The sequence below is a fragment of the Psittacula echo genome, assembly GCF_963264785.1.
Source record: "Psittacula echo genome assembly, chromosome: 6".
NCBI lineage: Eukaryota > Metazoa > Chordata > Aves > Psittaciformes > Psittacidae > Psittacula > Psittacula echo.
Window position 1 is genome coordinate 25,595,505 of NC_137743.1, and position 22,308 is coordinate 25,617,812.

The 22,308-nt window shown below is 44.1% G+C and overlaps 1 protein-coding gene across 5 annotated transcripts in view; it reads left to right on the top strand.

Moving 5' to 3' along the window:
* Window positions 1-22,308, top strand: part of BIN1 (bridging integrator 1) — a gene marked incomplete at both ends in the record, with an annotated part of 92,255 nt that overhangs the window by 33,938 nt on the left and 36,009 nt on the right. For all 5 annotated transcript variants that reach the window (XM_080621488.1, XM_080621491.1, XM_080621489.1 and 2 more), the window contains 5 exons: window positions 7,063-7,143; window positions 13,177-13,231; window positions 13,699-13,793; window positions 15,709-15,804; window positions 20,237-20,344. In XM_080621488.1, coding sequence (XP_080477614.1) covers window positions 7,063-7,143; window positions 13,177-13,231; window positions 13,699-13,793; window positions 15,709-15,804; window positions 20,237-20,344 — 435 coding nt within the window. The remainder of the gene's footprint in view (window positions 1-7,062; window positions 7,144-13,176; window positions 13,232-13,698; window positions 13,794-15,708; window positions 15,805-20,236; window positions 20,345-22,308) is intronic.

The following is a 22,308-nucleotide window of genomic DNA, read 5'->3' on the forward strand; positions in this document are numbered from 1 at the left end:
GTTTTTGTTTTTCAGATGTTTCAATGCAGCAGCTAGCCGAGTCTTTGCATTTATGGTGGATGCTATCTGCCTTGCCCTATGAGGAGAAACTGGGCACAGTTACTTTGGTTTGTTTGAAGTTTTGGGTGAAGCACATGGTGTGGTTAGGAATAAGCTTGTCCCTCATAGGTCCATCACTGCAGGCTTGTACTCTGTAGTTGCTTCAGGGAAGACCTCCGAGTTTGGAATGAGGATGGCAACTGCGGCATAGAAAAATGCTTCATAGAAAAAGGAGAGTCTTCAGCAGTGTATTGAACGTAAAATGCTGAAATAAAGCAGGCATTCTTAGATGAGCATGGTGCAACATGCAGCTGCAAAAGTAGAACAGGTCCTCTGTGTACCCCTTTCTTTGGGGTATTACTCATTACTTATGACTTGGCTTTAAAGATAAGATGACCATCATTCCAAACCTCCAGATTTGAAAGAAATCCTCCACTGACTGTGCTTACTTCTGCATTTTGCCTTACACCAGGCATGATATGAAAAGGATATATTCTTAAGATGCTGACTTCAGCCTGGTGAAATGTTTGTTGCCATGAACTCTTTCAGCCCCCTTATGGGGAAGCAAGTCTCTCCAGGAAATAATTCAGAATGAGAAAGTGGAGCTTCTTTCCCCCGCTCACTTGACTACAGTGAAGGAGAAGGATGAGCCTTGTAAGGCAACCCAATGTGACCACACTGAGTCACACTAAACTTGAGAGGTGTGTCTTGAAGGTGCAGGTCACATGAGACTGCTCTTTGGTAGCTGTCCATCGGCAGATATTTGAGTTGAGCCTTCAAGGCAATGCAGCATGACTCTTGCTCTTACAGAAATTTTGCAGTATAGTGCTGTTTAGGGAAGGCAGCAGTTACCTGTGTGTCTTTGACAACAGGCTATACATGCCATTATTATCTAGTCATGCTTAGATGTGTGTTGCACTTCCCACTATGATATTGAGGAAGAAGTGAGGTCCTTTTCCAGAGGATCTTTGTTTGGAGAAAAAGTGACTTACATTCTGTTGCTGTCAGGATCCGGAAAGACTAGCTTTGGAAGGGCCTTACAAGATCCATCCCCTATGTGGAGTGGGATCAGTAAGGCTTCAATCACACTTGAGATGCTTGTCTTGAAGTCTTTCATTAGCAAAGAATCTCCATGCAATCTATTCTAATGATTTAAATTCTTCACTGTTAGCATATTTTTGGGGAATGTTCTGAGACTTCCAACATCACAATGTGACCAGAAAATTATATTTTAGTTGTTTGTTTGTTTGTTTGTTTGTTTTTCCCCTAGTTAGATTGAGTTTTAGAATATGGCTAAGCTTGCAAATTCTTACATATTTTAATTAGAGGGACATCCGTAAAAATCAATCTCAGTGTGTCTTGAGCTGAGCACTCAAACTGGTTTTCTCATCTCTCTGTACTTCTCTTTCCCATTTGCCAGCTGGAGATGCCGGGGATAGATCTGGTCACTCTGTGTCATGCTGAACAAACTCTCCTCTTTACAGCTGGGTGGATGGGACATTGGATATGTCTTTTCCAGGTCATTCAGGAAGTCCCCAACAAGATGCTGCATTGAACCCTGATTTCCCAACTCAGTCCAGTGACAGAGGCAACATCCTGTCTTTGCAGGACCTATTGAACCTTGTTAGCAAGTAAGAAACAAACAAGAATGCCTCTGTCTGCGCCAAGAGTGGCATTGCCCTTTCCCATCTTCCAGTGATCTGAGGGTCTTGCTGATTGCTCAGCCATGGGAATAACTTTCTCAATTTAAAATGAAGTGTTAATATGTTTGGAGTTTCTTCCTCTCCACCCCCATCTTCTTTGTCCAATTGTTTCAAAGAAAGACTTAATTGTGCCAGGCTTGCACAAGGAAAGCCAGACTGTACCCAAAGCCAGCCTAGAGACTGGCATGGAGGGCAGGAGGATGTGCCCTGCTCCCAGGGAGGGTGTAAAGGGAGCAGGACTCCCACTGCTGCTCTTGCTTTTCTCCCTTATTCTGAGTCCAAGACCCAAATTATTTCATGAGCACAAATCTACTTCACTGAGCAAATCACATTTAATTTGGTCAGAGAAGTAACAGGGCTTAAAAAAAGCTTATGAAACTCCCTTTGTTTGTACCTTATTAAGTTACATGGTTTTGTGCTTTCTGTCTGACTTGAACACTATTTTCATCTTCTCCTCTTCCAAGTACAACGTCTTTCATGGAAGAACAGGCAGCCGCCTGAGATTAAAGGTTTATTTGTTCTGTTGCTAATTGACCCATTGGGACATGCCAATTTGTTGCAATTCAGAATCAGTCACAGCACTTACTGGCTCTGTGCCCAGTTGGTAGTTGGAGATTATGCACTGGAGTTGGCAGATACAGCAAAAGTCAGAGGTGTCATTTATGAGGGGTGGAGATGTCAGGGGATGAAGTGATTTAGAAGCATTGGGCCCATATTGGTAAGATGTAACTGCAGCCCCTTCTCTGATACAGTGGGGAGTGTGGACCTTTAGGGCTGCAGGCTCTTTGGCTGTGGGCTTAAAGCCTGCTTCTTCATTGGGGCTGGACCACCCTAAATTCAGGTATTTCAGATGCAGACTTTGTTCTGTTTGGGATCCTCAAACTACGTTTATTTTTGCCTTCCTACTCATCACTTGCACTCTCTAAACTGGTCTTTGGTGTGGGTGACCCATATGCCATGAAAAGCAGTGTTTTATTAGGTTACTGGTTCACATAATGGGAATACATGGGGTGTGCTGAGAGAGAATATTTGGGTTTTCAGGGCTTCTGTTGTGGCACTGGCATTTTTGAAGAGCACGAGGGAAAGTGCTGCATTAAGAACTGTGGATGCATTAAGCAGCTGGTGTATATTTCTCTGTTAGAAAGTATAAACGTGAATCTGTTACAGTTGCTTTTTAAAGCAAAGGAGAACTGCATTCTACTTGTCCCTGCCCATGGCAGGGGAGTTGGAACTAGATGATCTTAAGGTCCTTTCCAACCCTAACTGTGCTGTGATTCTATGATAATGCTTCTTGGTGCTAGCTGCTGCTGCATAGCTAGTAAGTGTCCTTCATGGTGACTGCTGCTCTGCACCAGAGGGTTTGGTGGTCACAAGGCTGATATCCAGATCTGGGTTTCCTTCATGCCTAGTGTTTAAAGCAAAGCACCAGAGACCCTATGTTAAGCAGTGCAGGGGTTTGACCTTCAGGAATGCTTCCTCCGTACACCTGGAAAAAGGAGCCAGATAAAATGCTTCCAGATGCAGACCAACTGCAGCCAGATAAGATGCTCCCTTTTGAGTCCTACAAAGCTGTGGTATTTAAGTAATGCTCAGTCATCCTGTGAATGTTATGGTCTTGTCTTTGAGATAAAAACAAAATGCAGCTTCGGTTTCCCTAAGCAAACTTTCCATACTACTAGGAAAAGTTGCTGGTTTTAAAGGCTATTGCATGTCTTTACTTCTCTGACCGTTGCTAGCAGAATGCTAGATCTCTGATACAGAAGAGTTCCAGATTTTTTTGTCACTTCTGTTACCTCAGTTCTCCAAGTACGGTAGTTAAAAGCTTACTGCAAATAGTTCTGCCTGCCACAGCAGATTACAGATACATCAGTGATATGAGAAAGAATGTGATAATTTACTTGTTAATAGCATCTTGCCTCCTAGGATCTTTAAAGTGCTTTTAAAACTTCAGTCAAACCTGAATCTCTTTATTCCTTCTTGCTTTTAGTCAAATGCAGGGAAAACTGAGGCTCCATGGGTGGAATTTGGCTCTATTTGGAGATGCTGCAGTAGCTGGTCAGTTGCCTGTGGCTCTAGTTTATGAGAAATAAGGAGCACCTGCAGATCCAGCTAATGTTGGAAGTGATCTAGTTTCTGAGCAATACTGGAAAATGGTGTCCAGTGGCTGAGGCCAAAAACATTGGTTGGGGTGATAACCCCATCCTGTCATAGTGAATCTGTGGTGAACCAAGACTGGAACCCACAGCAGTGCATCCCACAGGATGTTTTGTGGGATTCATGCAAAGTATTCTCTCTTTCGTCCTAGCTTGCACTATCTTGAAATGGTTGCTATCCTTATGCAGGGCCAGGACTTCTCAGGTCAAGGGCAGACCAAAGAGCCTAGCCATGGTTGCTTCTTAATCTTTTAAATGCCAGATCCATGTCTGCTGCCTGGTGTGGTTTGCATCCAGACAGCAGCTGACAGGTCACACCATCTCCGATCCGCCCTGAGATTTGGGAGCTGTGGCTGGTTCTTGACTCCTACCCTGGTAGGTCTGCTCCATTAATAGCTATCAAAGAGCCTGAAGTTTCCATCTGAACTTGATCTGGCTTTGCAGCGAGTTGGAGGATTAAAGGCTGTCACAGGGTGGGGGAGGGAGGGAGCAGCCTTGGCTCACCCGGAATAGCCTGACCTATGACGGCGCGTACCAGCCTGGAGAGGGGAGTTGTCCTGTGAGCTCACGGGTTATTAGCAGTGAGCACAGACATGTCCACAGTCAGCAGCACACCCAGGGCCATCTGCTCCAACCCTGGCTGGTTTAGAGGTTCCAGAGGGATTTGTCAGTACAGCTTGCCTGATGGGTCTTTGATGGGAGAGCTGAGGGCAGGCTTGAGGGCCAATCTTGTGGAGCCATTGTTTTATGCTGCTCAAATTACTTAGGGTTTGACCTCTGGGCTATTTGTATGGGGCAGATCTGGTTTTGAGGGAGAGCGGTATGAGATGACCCCTGCCCTGCTGCAGCCTAGGGCTGTTGTCTCTCTGCTGTGTTGTAGCACCTCAGCATAGTGGAACTAGATCTTCCCAGCTGGCAGGGTGACCCCAGACTCAGTGTGCGTGCCCCTTCAAGGAGCAGTGGAACTGCAGATATCTTCTTGGACATGTGGAAAGCAGGCATGTGGCTGCCACAATGATTAGTTTGTGAGTGCTGCTCAGTGTTTTATACCAGGAAGCACTGGGGCTGTTCTAAACCTTTGACCTCAGTGACATACTCCAGATTACTTGCAGTTAAATGGTCTCCTTCCCTCCCCTCCGGGCCTGAAAGCATCAGTCTCATGAGTAGACAGACAGATGCATTGCCCCATAAAAAGCTCCCTTATATCCCTAATAATTCTGTTGATCTGCACACTGGGAACATATCTCTGCTTTGGAATTTGTAGCTTGCATACATTGTTACCAGTGATGGCTCTTTGGACATCTAGGAAGTCACCCAGTAGGTGGTAAACCCATGCTCAATAGATCCGGTAGCTTAAGGGAGTACAGCTGAACACAGGGCCTTTTAGCAGTGTCCTTTCTGGAAGTGGTTCACCATCAGATGAGAAAGATGAGGCCATACTGAGCGCTTCTCTCCTGCTGACATGCCATGTGTAGCCTCAACAGCACTGTTGCTGTGGCATGCATTCCCCTTCACTGGAGCAGAGGAGCAAAGGAGGCACCAGTGGCTGGTGTGCAGGGCTCTGCCTGTCCAAACAGTGTTGTTTCTTCTGCTCTCCAACAAGCTCTTATGTGCCAAGGGTTTGAGAGGAAGAAGGGAATATTCATGCTGTCTGTGCCCTGCTGCGGAGACACTCAAGTTAGGTGCTTGTAGCTGCGGTGTTTGTTGCTGTCACTTGAGCTGTAGGAATTTGTGCTTCTAACTCTGAAGGTTTTTGGTACAGCCCTTGGTGGCAGAGTGCAGTCTGCATCTGCATGTGTCCTTTTCCCTCCTTTTACTAACATTTTGAATACCTTAGTGATTCCTGGAGGTGAAGAGAGGCTGTTGACTAGAAGGAGAATGAAAAAGGGTGATTTCCTCCTAGACATTAAATCCCAGCCTAAATAAGGGGACTTATGAGTTGAGTGCTGAATGACTGTACTGATTTATAGTGCCTAGCACTAGAGTCAGTTATTGTGGTCGTGGGTGAGCTGGGAATATCTCTGCTTAATAATGGAGAAGGGAACTGAGATTAGCCAAACAGACATAACACAAATGTCCTCCACCTTGGCAGTGTAAAGAGGTGAAAGTAGACCAGTAGATGCATTGGCAGTTGGACTAAATGATTGGCTTAGTTCCAATATATATAATAGTTCCAATTATTTTTTTTTTGTTTGATGTGGTCAGGTTTTATTTTTGAATAACAAAGATGCTGTAGTCGAGCTTAACCAGCTATGGTTTACGTCCTTGTCTCCCTGCTGCTGGAGTTGCTTGGGACATGACAAGTAACTTGCAGCCCTCCTCTACAGCTGCAGTTTGCCCAGCCTTCTGGTGATGGACACATTTAATATTCCTTCCTAGAAAATGAAATGCTTCTTTGTTCAAAGCCTGGGAGCAATCCACTAAACTACATGAAGAGGTCATTAAGAGAGGAGGTCGATAAGGGAAGTAGTCTGATAAGCACTTTTTTGCAGTCTGTGGGGAGCTGTGCTGTGCAGGGAGGTGGTGAGAGAAACAGGACTGGCTGCTGACACTCTCAAACATGACACTTAGACTCTGTCAGGTAGATTCATGGTGTAAGGTCCTTTGTTGTTCTCAACAGCCAGCTCTTGCCAAGCATGTGCATAGTGAGAAAAGGTGAAAAGAAGGTTGGGCTTGCAGTGCTCCAGCAACCTTCTTTATCTAAGGAGGTCTCTGCCTGGCTTTCTGGTTTTGAGGACAGTCCAGCTGTTCTGGGAGCAAAAAACCCCACCCTGTCTGGACCAGAAACTAGTGTTAAATCAGGATAAGCGTAACCACACAACAAAAGGCGTAGTGATGTGGTTTGTTTCTTGCTGGTCCAGGAGATGAACAACTGGGTTGCTATTGCCTTGTCTGCAAAAAGCATTAGGCCAGTGAAGGAGAAAAGTCAGTCATGCTGTTTGGTACAGCAAAGAAGAAGAGGTCTGAGTTCATCCTGATTCGCCTGTAAGTCCTTTTCCCAGCTATGACTGTGTGGAGAAATATTTCAGAAATTCTGAGTGTGGAATAAGGGATACTTTTTAACTTCTTCCAGCCTGGTGAGCAAAAGCTTGCAAAGGTTTGTTTTTTTTTTAATCTCTGCTTTGCTAGATCTATGTTTGAAGTCTCCTTTCTCCTCTCTTCTGCAGGTCCTTCAGAAGCTTGGGAAAGCAGATGAAACAAAAGATGAGCAGTTTGAACAGTGCGTGCAGAACTTCAATAAACAGCTGGTAAGATAATTAGCTATATGTAATTACACCCTGGGCTTCAGTATTAGCTTCCAGTCATCTGCTGCAATATGCAATTAAAGTCCATTAAATTAAACAATGCCTTAGGCCTGTTGAAGTGACCCACAACTCATAGTGGTTCACTTACGAGAAGTTACACTGTGTCTTCCAGTGTCCCTATCGTGGAGTCAGTGAAACTGTATGCTGAAAAATAATACTTGCTCTACCCCCAAGTTTAGGAAAAGAAATAGCTCAACCAGAACACTTCCTTCAGTTAGCAAATGCTTTGTAATGTAATTTTTCCTGCTGGGCTGGAAGTGAGAGATAAGAGCAACGCTGTGTCTCTGAAAGATGGATAGGATGGGAAAGAGATTAGAAATAAAAATTAAAATGGAACAAGGCAGTTTTGGTTTCCTACGTGCAGTGGAGGGCAAAAGAGGTGAAGTAAGCAAATGGTGAAAAGGGACATCCTTCCATGGCTAAGATCTAAATCTGACTTCCCCACCATCCTTGCACAATCACGGTCAGGCCGGAGTCATTATTCTTTGGCATGTCTGCTTCCACCCTGTATTTAGCATACAAAAATACTTTAACAGTGTAGCAATTTCCCACCACCCTCCTACTGAAACAGCAGTAGGTTTGCATCTTGAACTGTGTGTGTTTTGTTGGTTTTTAGTTATTTATTTTTAATCTGGAGCTTTCAGCCACCCAGAGGAGGGGGGGAACATCAGTTACCTCAAGGGATTTGTACCTTCGTGCTTGGTGTTAGGGCAAGTTACTTCTGTTTTATGGCAGGAAATGTGTGCCACACCAAAGCCCTGTTGATGCTGAAGAAATCTTTTAGCTCCTTTATGCCCCTTCGCATATTTAGGACCTCTTTCTGAGCTGTTAGCAGCAGCTGCATCATGTCTGTTAAGATTCAGCAGATGTGGTTATGTGTCACAAAACCAGCTGAGAAGGGATTTGCCACAGCTGAATATAATGAAAATCTTTCAGTCTATCTTATGTCTAACCAGAGCTGACTGCAGATTCCTGGAGACTAGTGCTCATTCTCTTGGCAGCAATAATAGCTGTTCCTCCAGAAGTTCATGCAACATCTCTATAGCACGTCCACCAGTGATACTGTCTTATACACAGAGGAATACAGTTTGGCTTGTTTCTGATGACATGACATTACCAGGTGTAACTTTTCCATATAATTTTTAAGTGTTGACAGTAGGGAAATGACCTTTTTAAAGGAGAAACACTGAAAAGCTCAAATCTAAACTTCTTGGTCTGGCTGTCTGGGATGGCTGTTCAATTTCCAAGCCATGAGTTCTAGTGATGCACCAAGAAGCCTGTAAAAGAAGCACTGCCTCTTTACCCCTTGCACCTTAATTTCTTCTCCCATCTTGCAGGAGCAGGCCATGAACTAAATTCTCCATATAATTTATCAAAGGAGCTGGAGGCTGCTCTACATTTGCTGCTTGGGGTCTGTTGGTTTTGCTCTGGCCCTCAGTTTCCCTGTTCTAAAATTAATGTGAACAATACCTGTTCTACAGGGCAAATCATAAATGTGAGTTAGCTGGATTGTTAGGATATCCAGGGCTGAGGATTTGTTACGATACCAAGCAGACTAGGGGGGGAAATAATCAGCTATATGCCCATATATACACACTTGTTTTTGTTTTTGTGTGTGTGTAGTATAGCTATGTGTGAAATTTCTATGGCCTTTCCTTGTAAAGTCTGCTCCTGTGGGAAATGCAAGCCTGGAGGAAAGCTGATCTGTTGCTGCAACCTTCAGACAAAGCAGCTCTCATGTGGAACTGGCTGTGGTGTGACCAGGCAGTGGCCTTGTTCAGTGCCTGATTAGAGGCTTCTCTGACTAGTCACTATGTTGGGACCACTTCGATACATGTTCCCATGTATGGGCTGTCAATGAATGGAGAGTAGGTCTAAAAATCACTTGTTTTCAAACAAGACACCTTGTGGTTCTCCTCCATGGTGGTTGAGTTGACATAAAGGAAAACATTGTGCTTCCCACCTCTATCCATTCAGGTTCATATAAGAGCACCACTCTGATGGCTCTGAATGGTGGGAGCTTTTTAGCTCAGACAGATGAATTTCTTGTGTGGCAAATGAGCCGGACATAATCATGCTTCTGCAGGACTATAGGGCTCACCCATGTCTCTTGAAGGCTTGACAAGACAGCACAGCTGGGCCGCGTATTACTCCCTCATGACAGATTCTCTTTCACAATTAACCTCCCAAAAAGTTCATGTGAAGGCTTCCCCCCTCCTTCCCTTTCCCAGTGTCACTTGTGTTCAGGCATCTGCACAAAAACTTTTCCTGGAAGTTGTCCTTGTAGACCTGGGAGCAGGAGGCCTGCTGCAAAGCTGCAACACAACCCCTTGCATGAGGTGTGCTAGGCTTTGGCTTCTCTTCCCCTGCATTTGAAATATTCACTGGAGAGACAGGGAGTGGGAGGGTGGTGGCAGCCCTTACACCTGGCACTGTGTTGTGTTTCAGCCTGACAGAGCAGCTGGGTTCTGATACCGTTCATGAGCTGTCACACTTATGTATGGAAGTTCTGGGCTGGTTTACAGTGTTTTACATGAGATGCATGAGACGCAAGCTGCTGCTGGCATGGGCTGGACCCATCTCTGCCTCTACCCCACAGTGTTCAGCACAGCCTCAGCCTGCAGGGCAGGTAGTGTAGCAGTACTGCTCTTGCAGTGTAGGTTTGGCCATGGGCAGTTACAGTCAGTAGCTCAGGGAGAGACTTTCTTTCTCTACAAGAACCCTTACCCCCAGCAGTTTCCATTGCAGCCGTATATAGCAAAACAAATTTAATAGTTTGCCTGGTACCCCAGGGTGGGAACTTCTCACCAGTTGTTCACACTTTGTGTCTTAATAACTCTGACATTGTGCTGACTGGAGACTTATCTGTTTCTGCCCCTCTCAGGTGTAAAACATCCCCCCTGATAAGAAAAATCCTTCTACAAAGGACTACAAAACCAGGGAGGTTGTGTAAGGAAGGGGTTGCAGTCTAATATTAGGATGAAAGAATTTCTTTTGAAGATTGGGAGGAAAATGGGGTTTAGGAAACCTGTCTACTACCAAGAAACAGCTCTACAGAAGAATTGCATATTTAGCTAGGGCTCTGTGAAAGGTATTTTAAAAAACAACCCCCCAACAAAATGAAAGCACAAAAAGATACCAAACCACTTTTGTATTTTTGTTTCATAGAGCTATAAGTAATAGCTGGTTCATTAAGTCTTTAGAGAGACCTCTTCCAGCCTCCCAAGCATGGCACTTCTATTTTTAAATATGCATCTTCATGTACGTACTGACCTTCATATTATACCTGGTTGTGTTATAGGCTAACAGGGTTGAATTACACTGTGATTGCAAGCATAGCAATATCTGCTCAAACTAGATGACACTTGTGTGTTTAATGAACTTATTGTGGTCATTTCTACATCAAGACACAGTGCGATTGTTCCTGTGTGAAAGTTTTAAGTCAGTTTGTTAGTGCAGGAATGAGAAATTAATCTGGGGTTCAGAATCAGCACTGATCTTCCTTTTTTGTCCAATTTTTACTTTCTTTTTGTGGAATTTTGTTACTTTGATACAAACACACACGCATGATTTCTTCTTTATGTTCCTGCAGTTTAAAAGTTTCTGTGCTCTTAGATCTTTACACTCAACCATACCTCTGTAACTTCCTTCTGCACATTCTTAAACTCTTCAATAACTAGGAAGTGGATTAATTATGCAGATTCCAATTCAACTTTCTTTTCTACTTTTTACCTTTGAGTTTAGGAAGCATCACTTAAATGTGTACTCAAGGGTGTTGAAAGCTGTCCTACTATACAGTATTTGACTGAATCTAACTGCACTGTGAGAGGTGGTTATGCAGAATTGTGGCTGTACTTGACAGCTTGGTAGAGTCTGCTCGAAGAAAGCAGGTGCTGCATGCACAGCGAGAAAGCAGTTGCCATTTTCTGTTTTGGTCTGACATTTCTTGCCAGTTCCAGTCTGTGATTTCTACCATGGATCAACTCTAGGCACACAGCACTGCTTTCCTCTAAGATTTTCTTACTTGCTGCATTGAGCACAAGCAAACACATATTGCAGCCTGATTGAACTGTTGCGTGTAAGCTCAGCCTCCCTGATGATCCCCTGTGTGTGTGCTCTTTGATTACTCTAGCATCTCTTCCCTGGTGGTTTTTGACTGCACTGTTAGGAAAGTCTCATCTGCCCAGGTTTCCACATTCACCTTAAGCCAGCAAAAAGCTCTACATTTGTTTGCTCTGTGTTTTAAGAACTCCTAGGGTTTTTACAGCAAATATGGCCATTATTCCTTTCCTCTTGTATTCTTTTTGGATCAATTCCCAATACGCCTCCAGACTAGAAGTTTGGTTTTCTTTTACAAAAATGGCCAACTCTTTCTCATCCCTTGTTTCCTTTGTTGAGGAAAAATAGGAAAAGAGCAAATGTGAACTCATCCAGAGCTTTCGAGGCAAGAAAAACAAATTGGACCATAGCATTGGAAGCAGATGGATTTCTCCACAAAGCTATGGTAGCACTGCCACTTCAACAGCTGGTCAGATTTAGCCTCTGCTTAAAGAGCACAGCTGTACTGACAGCACAAGGGATAACAACATGAGCTCAGTTGAGGCAAGAGGTGCCTGAGTGTTGGGGAGAGCTGATAGGAAACATCTGCTTTTGAAGCTAGTAACTCTGAGGCAGCTGTCAGGGGTGTCCTGTGAGCTCTCTGTCTCTGGAGTTGTCTTCAGCTGTCAAAATTCATTATACTGCCCCCTTCCTCCTTCCCAATGGAAGAAAGAGGAAAAAAAAAAGGAAAAAAAAGAAAAAAAAAAACTGGGAAAGAGGAGGAGGAATGACAGCAGGCTGTGAGGAAGGTGTGAGGTGTAGTTGTTGTTTTCCTGCATTCTTGTTTTTACAGCTAATTTGGGGGATAGTGAGGATATAGTAAGATCCCGGCAGGTTTAGAGAAACCTTTGTATATGAGGTCTTTGTCTCTCAAACTTTTTTTTCTGTACTTCTTGCATACTCCGGAGGTTGTTTGCAGAGGTGTCCTCAATGTTTGCTCCTTCCGTTGCTTTGACATGCTCTGTGGTAGTGGTGGTCAACTTCTGAAGCCTTGCTTTTCTCTTCCTTTCGTTTCTGTTTGTATGATATCACTGTCTGGATTTGTGAGTATTTCCCTGCCTCCTTTGCACCACTGTTAATGACGTACGGCAAGGTAGAGGGGAGGTGAGCCTGAAAATGCTTATCCTAGTGCAGGAGAGGAATCATGGGGAGGGCATGTACATGTGCGTGCCTGAACCAACTTTACTGTGAAAAATCTCCACGACCCTTACTAATCTGGGTTCTTGTACTGTATTTGGCTGTGTTGTCTGAAGGTGGCAAAACTCAGCCCAGCTTCTGGTTTTAATCCTTTGTTTACTAGTGAGTGGGACCTGCTGCTGGCAGGCCACCTCCACAGTGAAGCTAAAGGAAAAGATTATTAACTCTGTATTTGCAAGCCTTGCTGCACAGGACAGTTTAGGTGGGATGTTTGAGCAGGTCACAGGTCCCTTGTACCCACTTTGCACTGGGATTTTGAATTGCAGTCTGGCAGAAAACAGTGGTGAGCTAATCTGCTCCCAAACCAGTACAAAATAAATCAATTGTATCTTCTATATCCTACAGACTCCTTTCAGTTACATTTGTTGCATAGACCCACTGGCCCTTTGCTTATAAACTAAGTGTTACCCTTACGACTGTCTCAAGTTGCTTGTGTGAAATCAAAACACTAAAGGTGGCTCTGCTGGGGACTGCAAATCACACCTTTATTGTTGGTCAAACAGGCCTGCAGATCGGCTTACCAAGTCAGAGGGCTGTGTGGGTCTCCCTGTTAACATTTATGTTCATGTGGTCTTAGGGCTCATATGTAGCCCATCTGCTATTAATTTATTAATGCTTGACCCTTTCTTACACTGTCTTTATGTGAGAGAATAACTGATGGTCTTCTCCTTATATTCACAGTCTGAAGGCACGAGGCTGCAGAAGGACCTCCGAACTTACTTGGCTTCCGTGAAAGGTAAGGTCTGTGTAGCAGAGGATTGTTTTTGCTCTAGTGCTTATCTATGCAGTGAGGTTTCTGCAGCTGTCCACTTCCTGGTGTTTCCTCTGGTGTAAGTTGTAGGAAAGGTCAGCCTTGTCAGGGTGGGTGATCTTTCAGAATCCTTCAGGGCCTCCTGGGATGTAATGGGTGGAATGGGGTTGTGCTTTGATGCCGAACATGTGGTGCTGCCTTACCAGATAGACCGTGATATCTCTTCTGCTGGGGGAGGATGAACACAAAGGATTTGATATGACTGCATCCTTGGTTCCTTTCTCTCTCTGGTTACCTTCCATCTCTGTGTTATTAAGGGTCAGACACTCTGTAAGGAAGAGCTTAGCATTTGTTATAATGCTCTTGTGTCCCAGTTTCTCAGGGTGATGGTTAAACACACTATGGAACAGACTATTTCCTTCTTTCTGAAGCAGTTCCCTCTTCTTCTCTAGCTATGCATGAGGCCTCCAAGAAGCTGACAGAGTGTCTGCAGGAAGTTTATGAACCAGATTGGCCTGGAAGAGATGACACGAATAAAATAGCAGAGGTAAGACTGTGTCCAGGATGTGAAATTACCAGGCTTGCTCTGTCAGTGGAGATGAGTTTTGGAAGATGTGCCTGTGCACCACATTTTTTCAGGCATTTGACTTTGAAAAGAACTGAAAAGATAAGCTCAGCATTGGTAAGAAGGGAAAGCTGAAGGTATGTGGCCTATATTTTTGTCTGCTAGGACACTGTTCCCAGATGCTTGAATGCTACGCAGAGTTGTATGCTTACACCCATTAGCAACTTGTTCCCCCTAGAGTAAATGAGCAGGGATACAGGATGCCAAGAGAGAGTCAGTAGGGTCAACTGGATGTATTGTTTATACTCTGTGCAGGAGAAACGGAAAGCTAAATCTATGGCCAAAGCATGGTCAGAACAGCCATTGTGTAGCTGCAACAATTTCCCTCTCACAGCAGTACCAACAGCTGCCATATTTTAGTTGCCACCTTGTTTGGCTGAGCCCCATGTCACCCCCACCCTGCTGTTCTCATCCCCTGGTGAGTTGATGCCTGTCCAACTTGCCCAGGTATTTTCTGTGGCGCTCAAGGGACAGGCTGTCATGTGACAGCTTGGATCCCCTTTGGCATGTGTATGTGTTGGGTGCTCTGGAGCCAGGCACCTCCTGCTCTTGCTCAGCTGTTCTGCTGAGCAGCAGCCATGGCAGTTCATCTCTGTGAATCCATCTGCCATGAGGCTGCAGGACTGGGTTCATCTGCAGCTGTCTATGGTGTTGAAGCAGTGGGGAAGGAATAGAGAGGAGAGCAGGAGAAAGATTCTGTTCTTCCTCTCCTCTACCCTGCAGAAAATATCACCTGAAATAACATCTGCAACTTTCCCAGGAAATACTGACTTCAAAGCAGATAAATCAAACAAAACCTGAATGTTTCCAGGTCAATTCTTGTATTAACATGGAAACTTTCCATTAGGAAGTGCTGTTACAATAAATAATGGAGTTGTAATTCAGCTGGCTTGGCTTCACATTCTCTGTTGGCCTTGTTTCTTCCGGAGCCACTGCATTGCCTCATGAGAGACTGTCCCTTCAGAGAATTTGAGTCAGAGACGTCAAAGGGAGCATGAGTCCTGAGAATGAACTGTAGCTGCTCTGAGGGTCTGCATCCCTCACACCCCCTCCATGCCACTCACACACTGATTGTTTTTCTCTCTTTCAGGTAAAGACAGGCAGGAGAAAAGTGTTATTATGACAAAAAAAAGGCCCAACCCCCCCCCCCAAAAAAAAACTTCACACCAAAAAAACCAAACCAAAACAAAAACCCAACAACCAACCCACCCTACCAAAGAATCCCAATCAACCAATAGCAACAAAATCCCTTATAAGATGGGGATTTTTCCTAAATAGTTTAGCCACAAACCTTTATTCAAGTGAAAAAACAGAAGAGGGGGGAAATTTCCAGCTAATACAAGGTGTTGACCGGAAGTTACTGTGCCTGAGATAAAATGAAGGATAAAGCTGCACAGTTTAGGGTGCAAGCCTTGGACGTGACCTCCACTGGTCTGTGGAGGAAGTGGTGTGAGGGTTGAAGACTGCTAGATTAGCTCTCTGTTATTGTTCATTATCCTTCAGAAAGCTCTGTTGTAATGAAAAGCAGAAAATGGTGCCTTCCATTGTATGGGCTTGAGCTAGCACTCGGCTGAAAAGACAGGCCTTCAAAAGGAAGGTTTATGGAGGATGCTGTGTCCTTAGGAGAGGTCACCTGAATTAGCATCATTGGGCTTTCTTCTCTGTTTCTACATTTCTGGCATGACCTCTGTTTTCAACTAACTTCTCTGGTCCTTAGTTTTTTCAAATGGCTATTCCTTAAGAGCTCTGGGGGACTGAAATTGTTGACTGTAGCACTCAAGAATTAAAATAGAAATGTTGTTTTCTTAGTAATTATCTTATTACTTTTGTTTTTCAGAACAATGATCTCCTCTGGACAGATTTCCATCAGAAGCTGGTGGATCAGGCGCTCCTGACCATGGATACGTACCTTGGCCAATTTCCAGACATTAAAGTAAGTTTATCTTTAAATGTTTTGATCTAGAGAGTCCCAGCAGATGAAACCTCATTAGAATTTCTTGCGTCCCCATCTTCTTTGGGCGGATGTTTGTGCTGTGCTGCTGCAAGCTCTCCTTTTAGAACAGCCAAGATCTCTATGGCACTGGGTCATGTGAATGAACATGTTATGTTTTCATTTTGAGCATAAAATGAGTGTGAAGAATCCAGGGGAAGGATGCTGAAAAGAAAACGAAAGTGCAGAACAGGAGGATTCATAAAATTCCCTATTGTATCAGAGTGCAGGAGGGCAGTGTCAGCAATAACTCAAAAGCTCAGTCTCTCTTTTTGATCCTTTGTCTTTTTCAATTTCCTTGTAAGCACAAAGCATGAAGTAAGCAATTAGTGGCAAGTGTGCTTTATAAGTAGAGGCTGTTGTGGAAGGCAGATTTCTGTGTGTTCCCGGAAGTCTTGCTGTGCATATAACTAGCTTTCTACAGGGAGGGGGGAATGCTAGATAGGCATCTTTTTGACCTGGGTTTGAGTGATGTCCTATGAGCTTCCCTTCACCCACAGTTATCTTCTCTCCATTCATTTTGAGAAGGTTATGCAGGAAATGTCTTTACCATATGGAAACACTAGTAATGATATCACCATATGGGAAGTATCAGCTTGGCTACATCCCAGTGAAAACAACCCTTTCCCCACCACATGTCTCTTAAAACGTTTGTCAATATTTGTTGCTTCAGGAGGACTGTGCTGTATCAAAGCAGGGCAGGTCACAGGCTTGTAAAATGAGCCCTGAACAGCAGTGTTCCTGCCTTCTGGGACTCCTTGTTCATGCTTCATTTTTTCAGCCTCTTAAGCCCCTGGAAGTCTGCAGTGCGAAAGGGCAAAGAGGCTTGCTGTTGCTTTCCACCCACTCAAGGCTGTAGAGCTGATTGCTCCCTCTAGTGTGATGCCATGTTCCTCAATTAGCAGTGCAGAGGCTCATGCACTGTTTAGGCTTGCTGTAAACTCAGACTTCTGCACTGCTTCAGCCCATATCACGTTTTACCAGCCTTGTCAGCTGTGCACGGGGTCACCTCAGAGTGTCACTTTTTTCTATGCTGAATATCTTTAGGATTTTTGCTTGGGTCCCACTGAGGCTTTATGGTGAGATTTTAAAAGGAGTGCAAGGCTGGGACAATCCAAATTCCACCAGAACTTGAGGTGTTAGGTACTGAGCTCCTATGGATCCCTTCTGACTTCTGAATTGGCCACTAAGGTATCATTACTAATGTTCTGAGTCTTCAGATGATGCTCTAGAAAATGGGAAGTTAAAGCAATTTTATCCACAATTTAAGTAATGTTTTAAAGAGAACACTATACGCCTCTGATTCACTTCCTAAAGTAATTGAGAATTTGACTTTCTCTTGGTTCCTACAATAAGATATGGGTGTATTTCACAAGAGTTGCCCTATTTGTTAAAAATGGACTTTCAGTGGTAGGACTTAAAAGTCAGTATGTTTTTATTGCTAATTCAGCTGGATCCATCGTTGTCTTTACCCCAGAGCAGTCAGAAGTACTCAGATCAAAAAGTGGCTTACATTTTCTTCAGTTGGTAGAAACTCTTTTTAAGTGCTGTTGTTGAAGGTTGCCACAGTCATATAAAAGTGTAGTTTGGCTTCATGTAAGGAATAAGAGTTCCTGAGATTGGAAACCCCATTCTTACATGATTAACAGAATATTTGAAGAGTTTTTCTGTTGTTGTGGTAATAGTTTGTTGTTTGTTTGCTTGTTTGTTTTTCTCCACAGAAGCAAATTTCCCGCTTTTCCTGTAATTCTGTGATACTGAAAGAGGATTTATGGAGAAAAGATGATTTTGATTTAGTTCTGTGAATACGTGTTTTTTGTTAATGGCTGAGTAATTCAAATCTGTGATGAGTTAGATCATGTGTGTATTTTTTGTTAAATTCAAACATATTCTAATTCTTCTTCATTTGAGTGTCTGGAAAAATTACTTTGAATTTTTTTGTAATTGCAATGGGATCCACAGCAGGAATGTGAAAACATAGCATTCCTTTAGTAAGGAATTTCTATAAGTTAAAGGAAGTTATTTTTAAATGTTGGGTGAGGAGGGGTCAACAAAAAGTATCTTTATTGAAAAATGGGAATGCAAAGAGTATTTTATCCTGTCTTTGCAAGTCAGTATCTGTAATTTCTTAGAGCAGGACTCTTGCATCATCTATAATATTTTTGAGTAAGATTTTGGTTGAGGTTGCAGAGTACACAGTAAGAATACAGGTCTCTGTAGTAAGCCCAGAGAAGATAAACCATAACCCAAGTTCTGAATAGCTGTGGATTGGCTATTTTCTGTCTTGCAATGCAACTGGTACCCTGTTTCTACTAGGTTTAAATGTTAAGGGAGGGCAGAGAAGTGCTTTCTGGTGGGTGGGTGATTGGTTGGTTGGTTTGTTTAAAGGAAGCTCCAGTTAAGATGAATTTGTTGCAAAGTAGCAAACTCTGTTATTCAGCTTTTACCATCAGATGGTGGTAGGTGGCTGCAGCTATCCTTGAGTCATACATGGAAACTACCCTGCAGCCTTTGTGGACTGGGCTGTTCCATTCCTGCCATCACAGGCAGTGTAATCAGTTACTCCAGGAGGACTTGCATGCAGCATTTCCATGTACTCTAGTAGGAATACAAGGGTGAGGCGTAGAAGATTAGGAGCTGCAAAAAAGGGCAGGAGTGACCTTATTTGAAAGATGGCTGACATTCAATCAAACTCCCTGGTGGGGTGGCAGGAAAACCTGAAACTGGCTGTTTGCTGTGTCAGAGGTGGGCAAAATTCCAGCTGTCTCTACCGGTCTGATCTAAGGGAGAAATTCCATCTCTTAAATCCCAGATTTGACAATGTGTTTTATCTAATGTGAGTGTAAAATGCACTAACTACCATCTCAGAGACTGTCCCTCTCTGACATCCTGTCTCAGTGCCAGGCTGGCAGCATAATGTCTGAGAGGTGTCTTCTAGGGACCTTGACTGCGGAGTGGCTCAGCTTCTTTGTGATTCCTCTCTCAGTGAGCTGAACACTTTGAAGTCAATTTGGATGTGTGTGTGGCTGAGATCCTGCAGATCTGCTGTGACTCACACAGCTGCACCAGTGCTTGCTGTAAGTGCAGAGGAGCATGTGTGGGAGACATACGAACTGATTCCAGCTGGTCTGGCAGAGATCAGCCTTTGAGTGTGGTTTTGCAGCTTATCTGCAGGAGCCTAGGGAGAGAAACCGCATCTCCCTGCCAAGTGCAGTGGAGGAAGAGAGGATTTTGCTTTTACAAGTAAATCCCAATGCTGATTCTTCATCTTGCACTTTCATTTTCCCTGGGTGCTGTGGTTAATTAAAACCCCTCTTGGCTCCTTGCCATATTGTGTCACTCCAGTTCTCCAGCCTGTCTCTAGACAGCTGATTGCTGATGCTGGACAAGGCTCTTTGAGCTGGGGTGTGCTAAGGTCAGGCTGGGAAGACCTGTGCTCCACCTCAGATAGTCAGGGGTCTTTGCAGGAAGTGTGGCAGGTAAGGGTCTAAGGGGAATGGGTAGATCTTAAAACAGGGCAGCCCAGTGGGCCTGAGCCTTGCCAAGATGAAACTGCTGGGGAAGAGAGCCAAGGCACCTCAGATGAAGGCTAATGAAGGATCTGGCCACAGGCCTAGCTGTCTATTTTGGATTCTCACCTGTGGACTTGTCAGAACTCCATTCCTGAACATGAGCCTGGTACACAGTCGGCTCCCACCTTGTGTTTGTTAAGGCTTCATTGTGTCTTGCCTATTACTGACACAGTGCTACAGATTTCCCCTCGCACTTCTCTTGCTTAATAGCTAAGTTACAATTGACCACTGCCCATGGCTATGGTCACTTATGTCTCGACCTCCTGTTTCAGGATCCAAACTGCTGTCCTGGGTGTATCCTAAGCACATGGATATCTGCACATCTGCTATGCTGGCAGAAGAAATGCCTTCTTTTGTTGAACTTAATCTTTTGAGCGCCCATGTGAACCAGGGCTGTGAGTTGGTTAGAGTCTGTCTGCAGTCCTCAGGAGGCCCTGAAAATGATGAAGCATGTGCCCGCAGGATGCAGGCACATGGAGAGGCTTAGGAAGCAGTGGAGCTACAGTCCTGAAAACATTACTTCCGCCCAGAAGTGGGGCCTGCTGTTGGTTGGATCCTGTTGCTTTTAGTGGCTGGGTCTGCTCTCCCCCTAAGGAGCTCCCTCTAGGATGGTGGCTGCCACAGTGGTCCCCAGGGCCATCTCTCTGTGCAGCCTGTGTGGAGTATACAGCAAGTATCCTCGCATGGGCAAGAGCATGGGGTGCTCTGAAAGTTGGATGAAGGGAAAGGGTGTTTTTCTGAGAAGCTTTGTGTTTTTGGCTGCTGGGGAAGATTGTCACAATTCTTTTCTCTATCCTTTTTAGTCTCGTATAGCGAAGCGAGGGCGGAAGCTTGTGGATTATGACAGTGCTAGACACCACTTTGAAGCCCTGCAAACTGCAAAGAAGAAGGATGAAACCAAAATTGCAAAGGTAAAGCAAGCCAAAGGATGTGCAGCCATCCTTTCACCTTGGGAGGTCTGAATTTGCCTACTGAGCAGGTTTTAAGTGCACCTGTACCTCTTGACTGTTTTCATAGAATCATTTAGATTCGAAAGGACTTCTAAGATCACTGAAGTGTCATGAATTGGTGACATTTTGCTAGGTATTTCCTTCTCATCTGTTTAGTTCTACTAGAAGTCAGGATGGTCTCTGTTGTACTGGTTCAGACCCATCATTATTAGTCTGCATCTCTCGGTGGCCAAGGCCTAGGCATGCTTGGTCAGATGTTGCAGGACCAGTAACCTCTGTCAGAAAAGCCCGTGTGCTTCTGGGGGAAGCAAAACCTTGCAATGTCCCTGAGAAATTTTCCAGTTTGTCTGCTTCTTGAGGATCTGTCTCCTCATCTAAGAGCAGTGGTGAGAGTAAGTGTTTGAGTGTTGCTTAAGGTTGGTTGTGTTTGTGAAGTCCTCTGATATACAAGGACAGTGCGAGTTACAAGTTCATAGGCGGAAATGCACCCTATGCACACCTGATGGCTGTGCTCTTTTGTCAAATGGTCATAGTTGCCGGATAATAAATATGTCTAAAAACAGAAAAACAAGAGATTTTCTCTTGTCAGGGTGTGATTTCTTTCATGTCTGAACAGCTTGATCCAGGGTTAACCACAGAGCATGCCCAACATGCAAGTGAAATATTTTATTTTTAATTAAAATAAATTCATTAAAAATAAAATCTATTTTTATTTTAAATGTTGCTGAATAAAGGTGATAGTGTTAACTTTGTTCTAGAGGAGCTGCATGGTTCAAATACCTGACCAGAAAATCAGCTGTGGATTATTCATATATCCTGCATGGATTTGAGCCCACTGTGCTCTGTTCCACAGGACAGGTCTTGACATAACAGAGCAGTCCAGGGCTGGAGAGACATCTTTAATTCTCTTGGATGAGTGCCATGGCATATCAGTACTGTTCAGGCTAGAACCAGTGCAAGAAAGAGCGAGCCTGGATCTGTATCTTCTGAACAGGCTGAGAAAAAATGCCAACTTTTTGCTTTGAGTTATTTCTGGTAAGAAGAAATATGTGCTATGTAAGAGACACTAGTGCTTCTCGTGCGTAAGAAGTAAAGGTGGATCTCTCCCCTGAGCAAAAGATACATCTAATGGCCACAGTACTTTTAAGCTGCAAGTTATCAGTCATCCACTCACTCAGTGCATGCTCTGTGATAAACCTTGACAGACAAAAGGGAAAGAGATTGATGTCTCAGTTGTCATTGTATCATTTATGTGGCAAAGCAAGTCTTGGTTCTGTATGCAAGGCATGAGGCCCAGCTGGTTGTACCTTCTGTTCAAAGCATTTTACTGTGTTTGGGAATAAGAGCAGAATTCCCCCAGGGTATGGTATTGTTGCTGGTCTGGGACCTTTACTGCAATGGAAATGTTTTTTGTAGGAATTAAGCTACTCAGGTTGGTACCTGGTGATCTGCAATGCAAGAGGCTGGCCAACTTTGTAATTGCTGCATTCACTCACATTGCCCCATGTGCTCACCTAAGATGTTATTAACAAGGGATTGTTTGTTGCTCTTTTGTTAAAGTATGAAGAACTGCAGTTTGAAATGTTGAGATTTAAGAGTTGGTCCTCTGTTCCTGATTCAGCCTCAGTACTTGTTCGGACTCTTCTTGCTAGCCAAATTGTGCACTGGATCAGATCTTTCCACCTCTGTGCTTTAAGGCATAAGCTCATGTATGGAATACTATGTGACACATTGCACTATCTGGATCCTGTAGAGATGGGAGCAGTGAGTGTCTGAAAGTTACGTATGTATGCTCTTCCCAGGTTTCACAGCCCAGCCTGAGATCTCACTCTTGTGGGGAAGTTTATCTCTCTGTTCTGTGACTGTGATTTTGCTTTTGTGACCTTTGAAGTAGAGTTGTTCCGGTGCAAGGGACTTTGGTATAT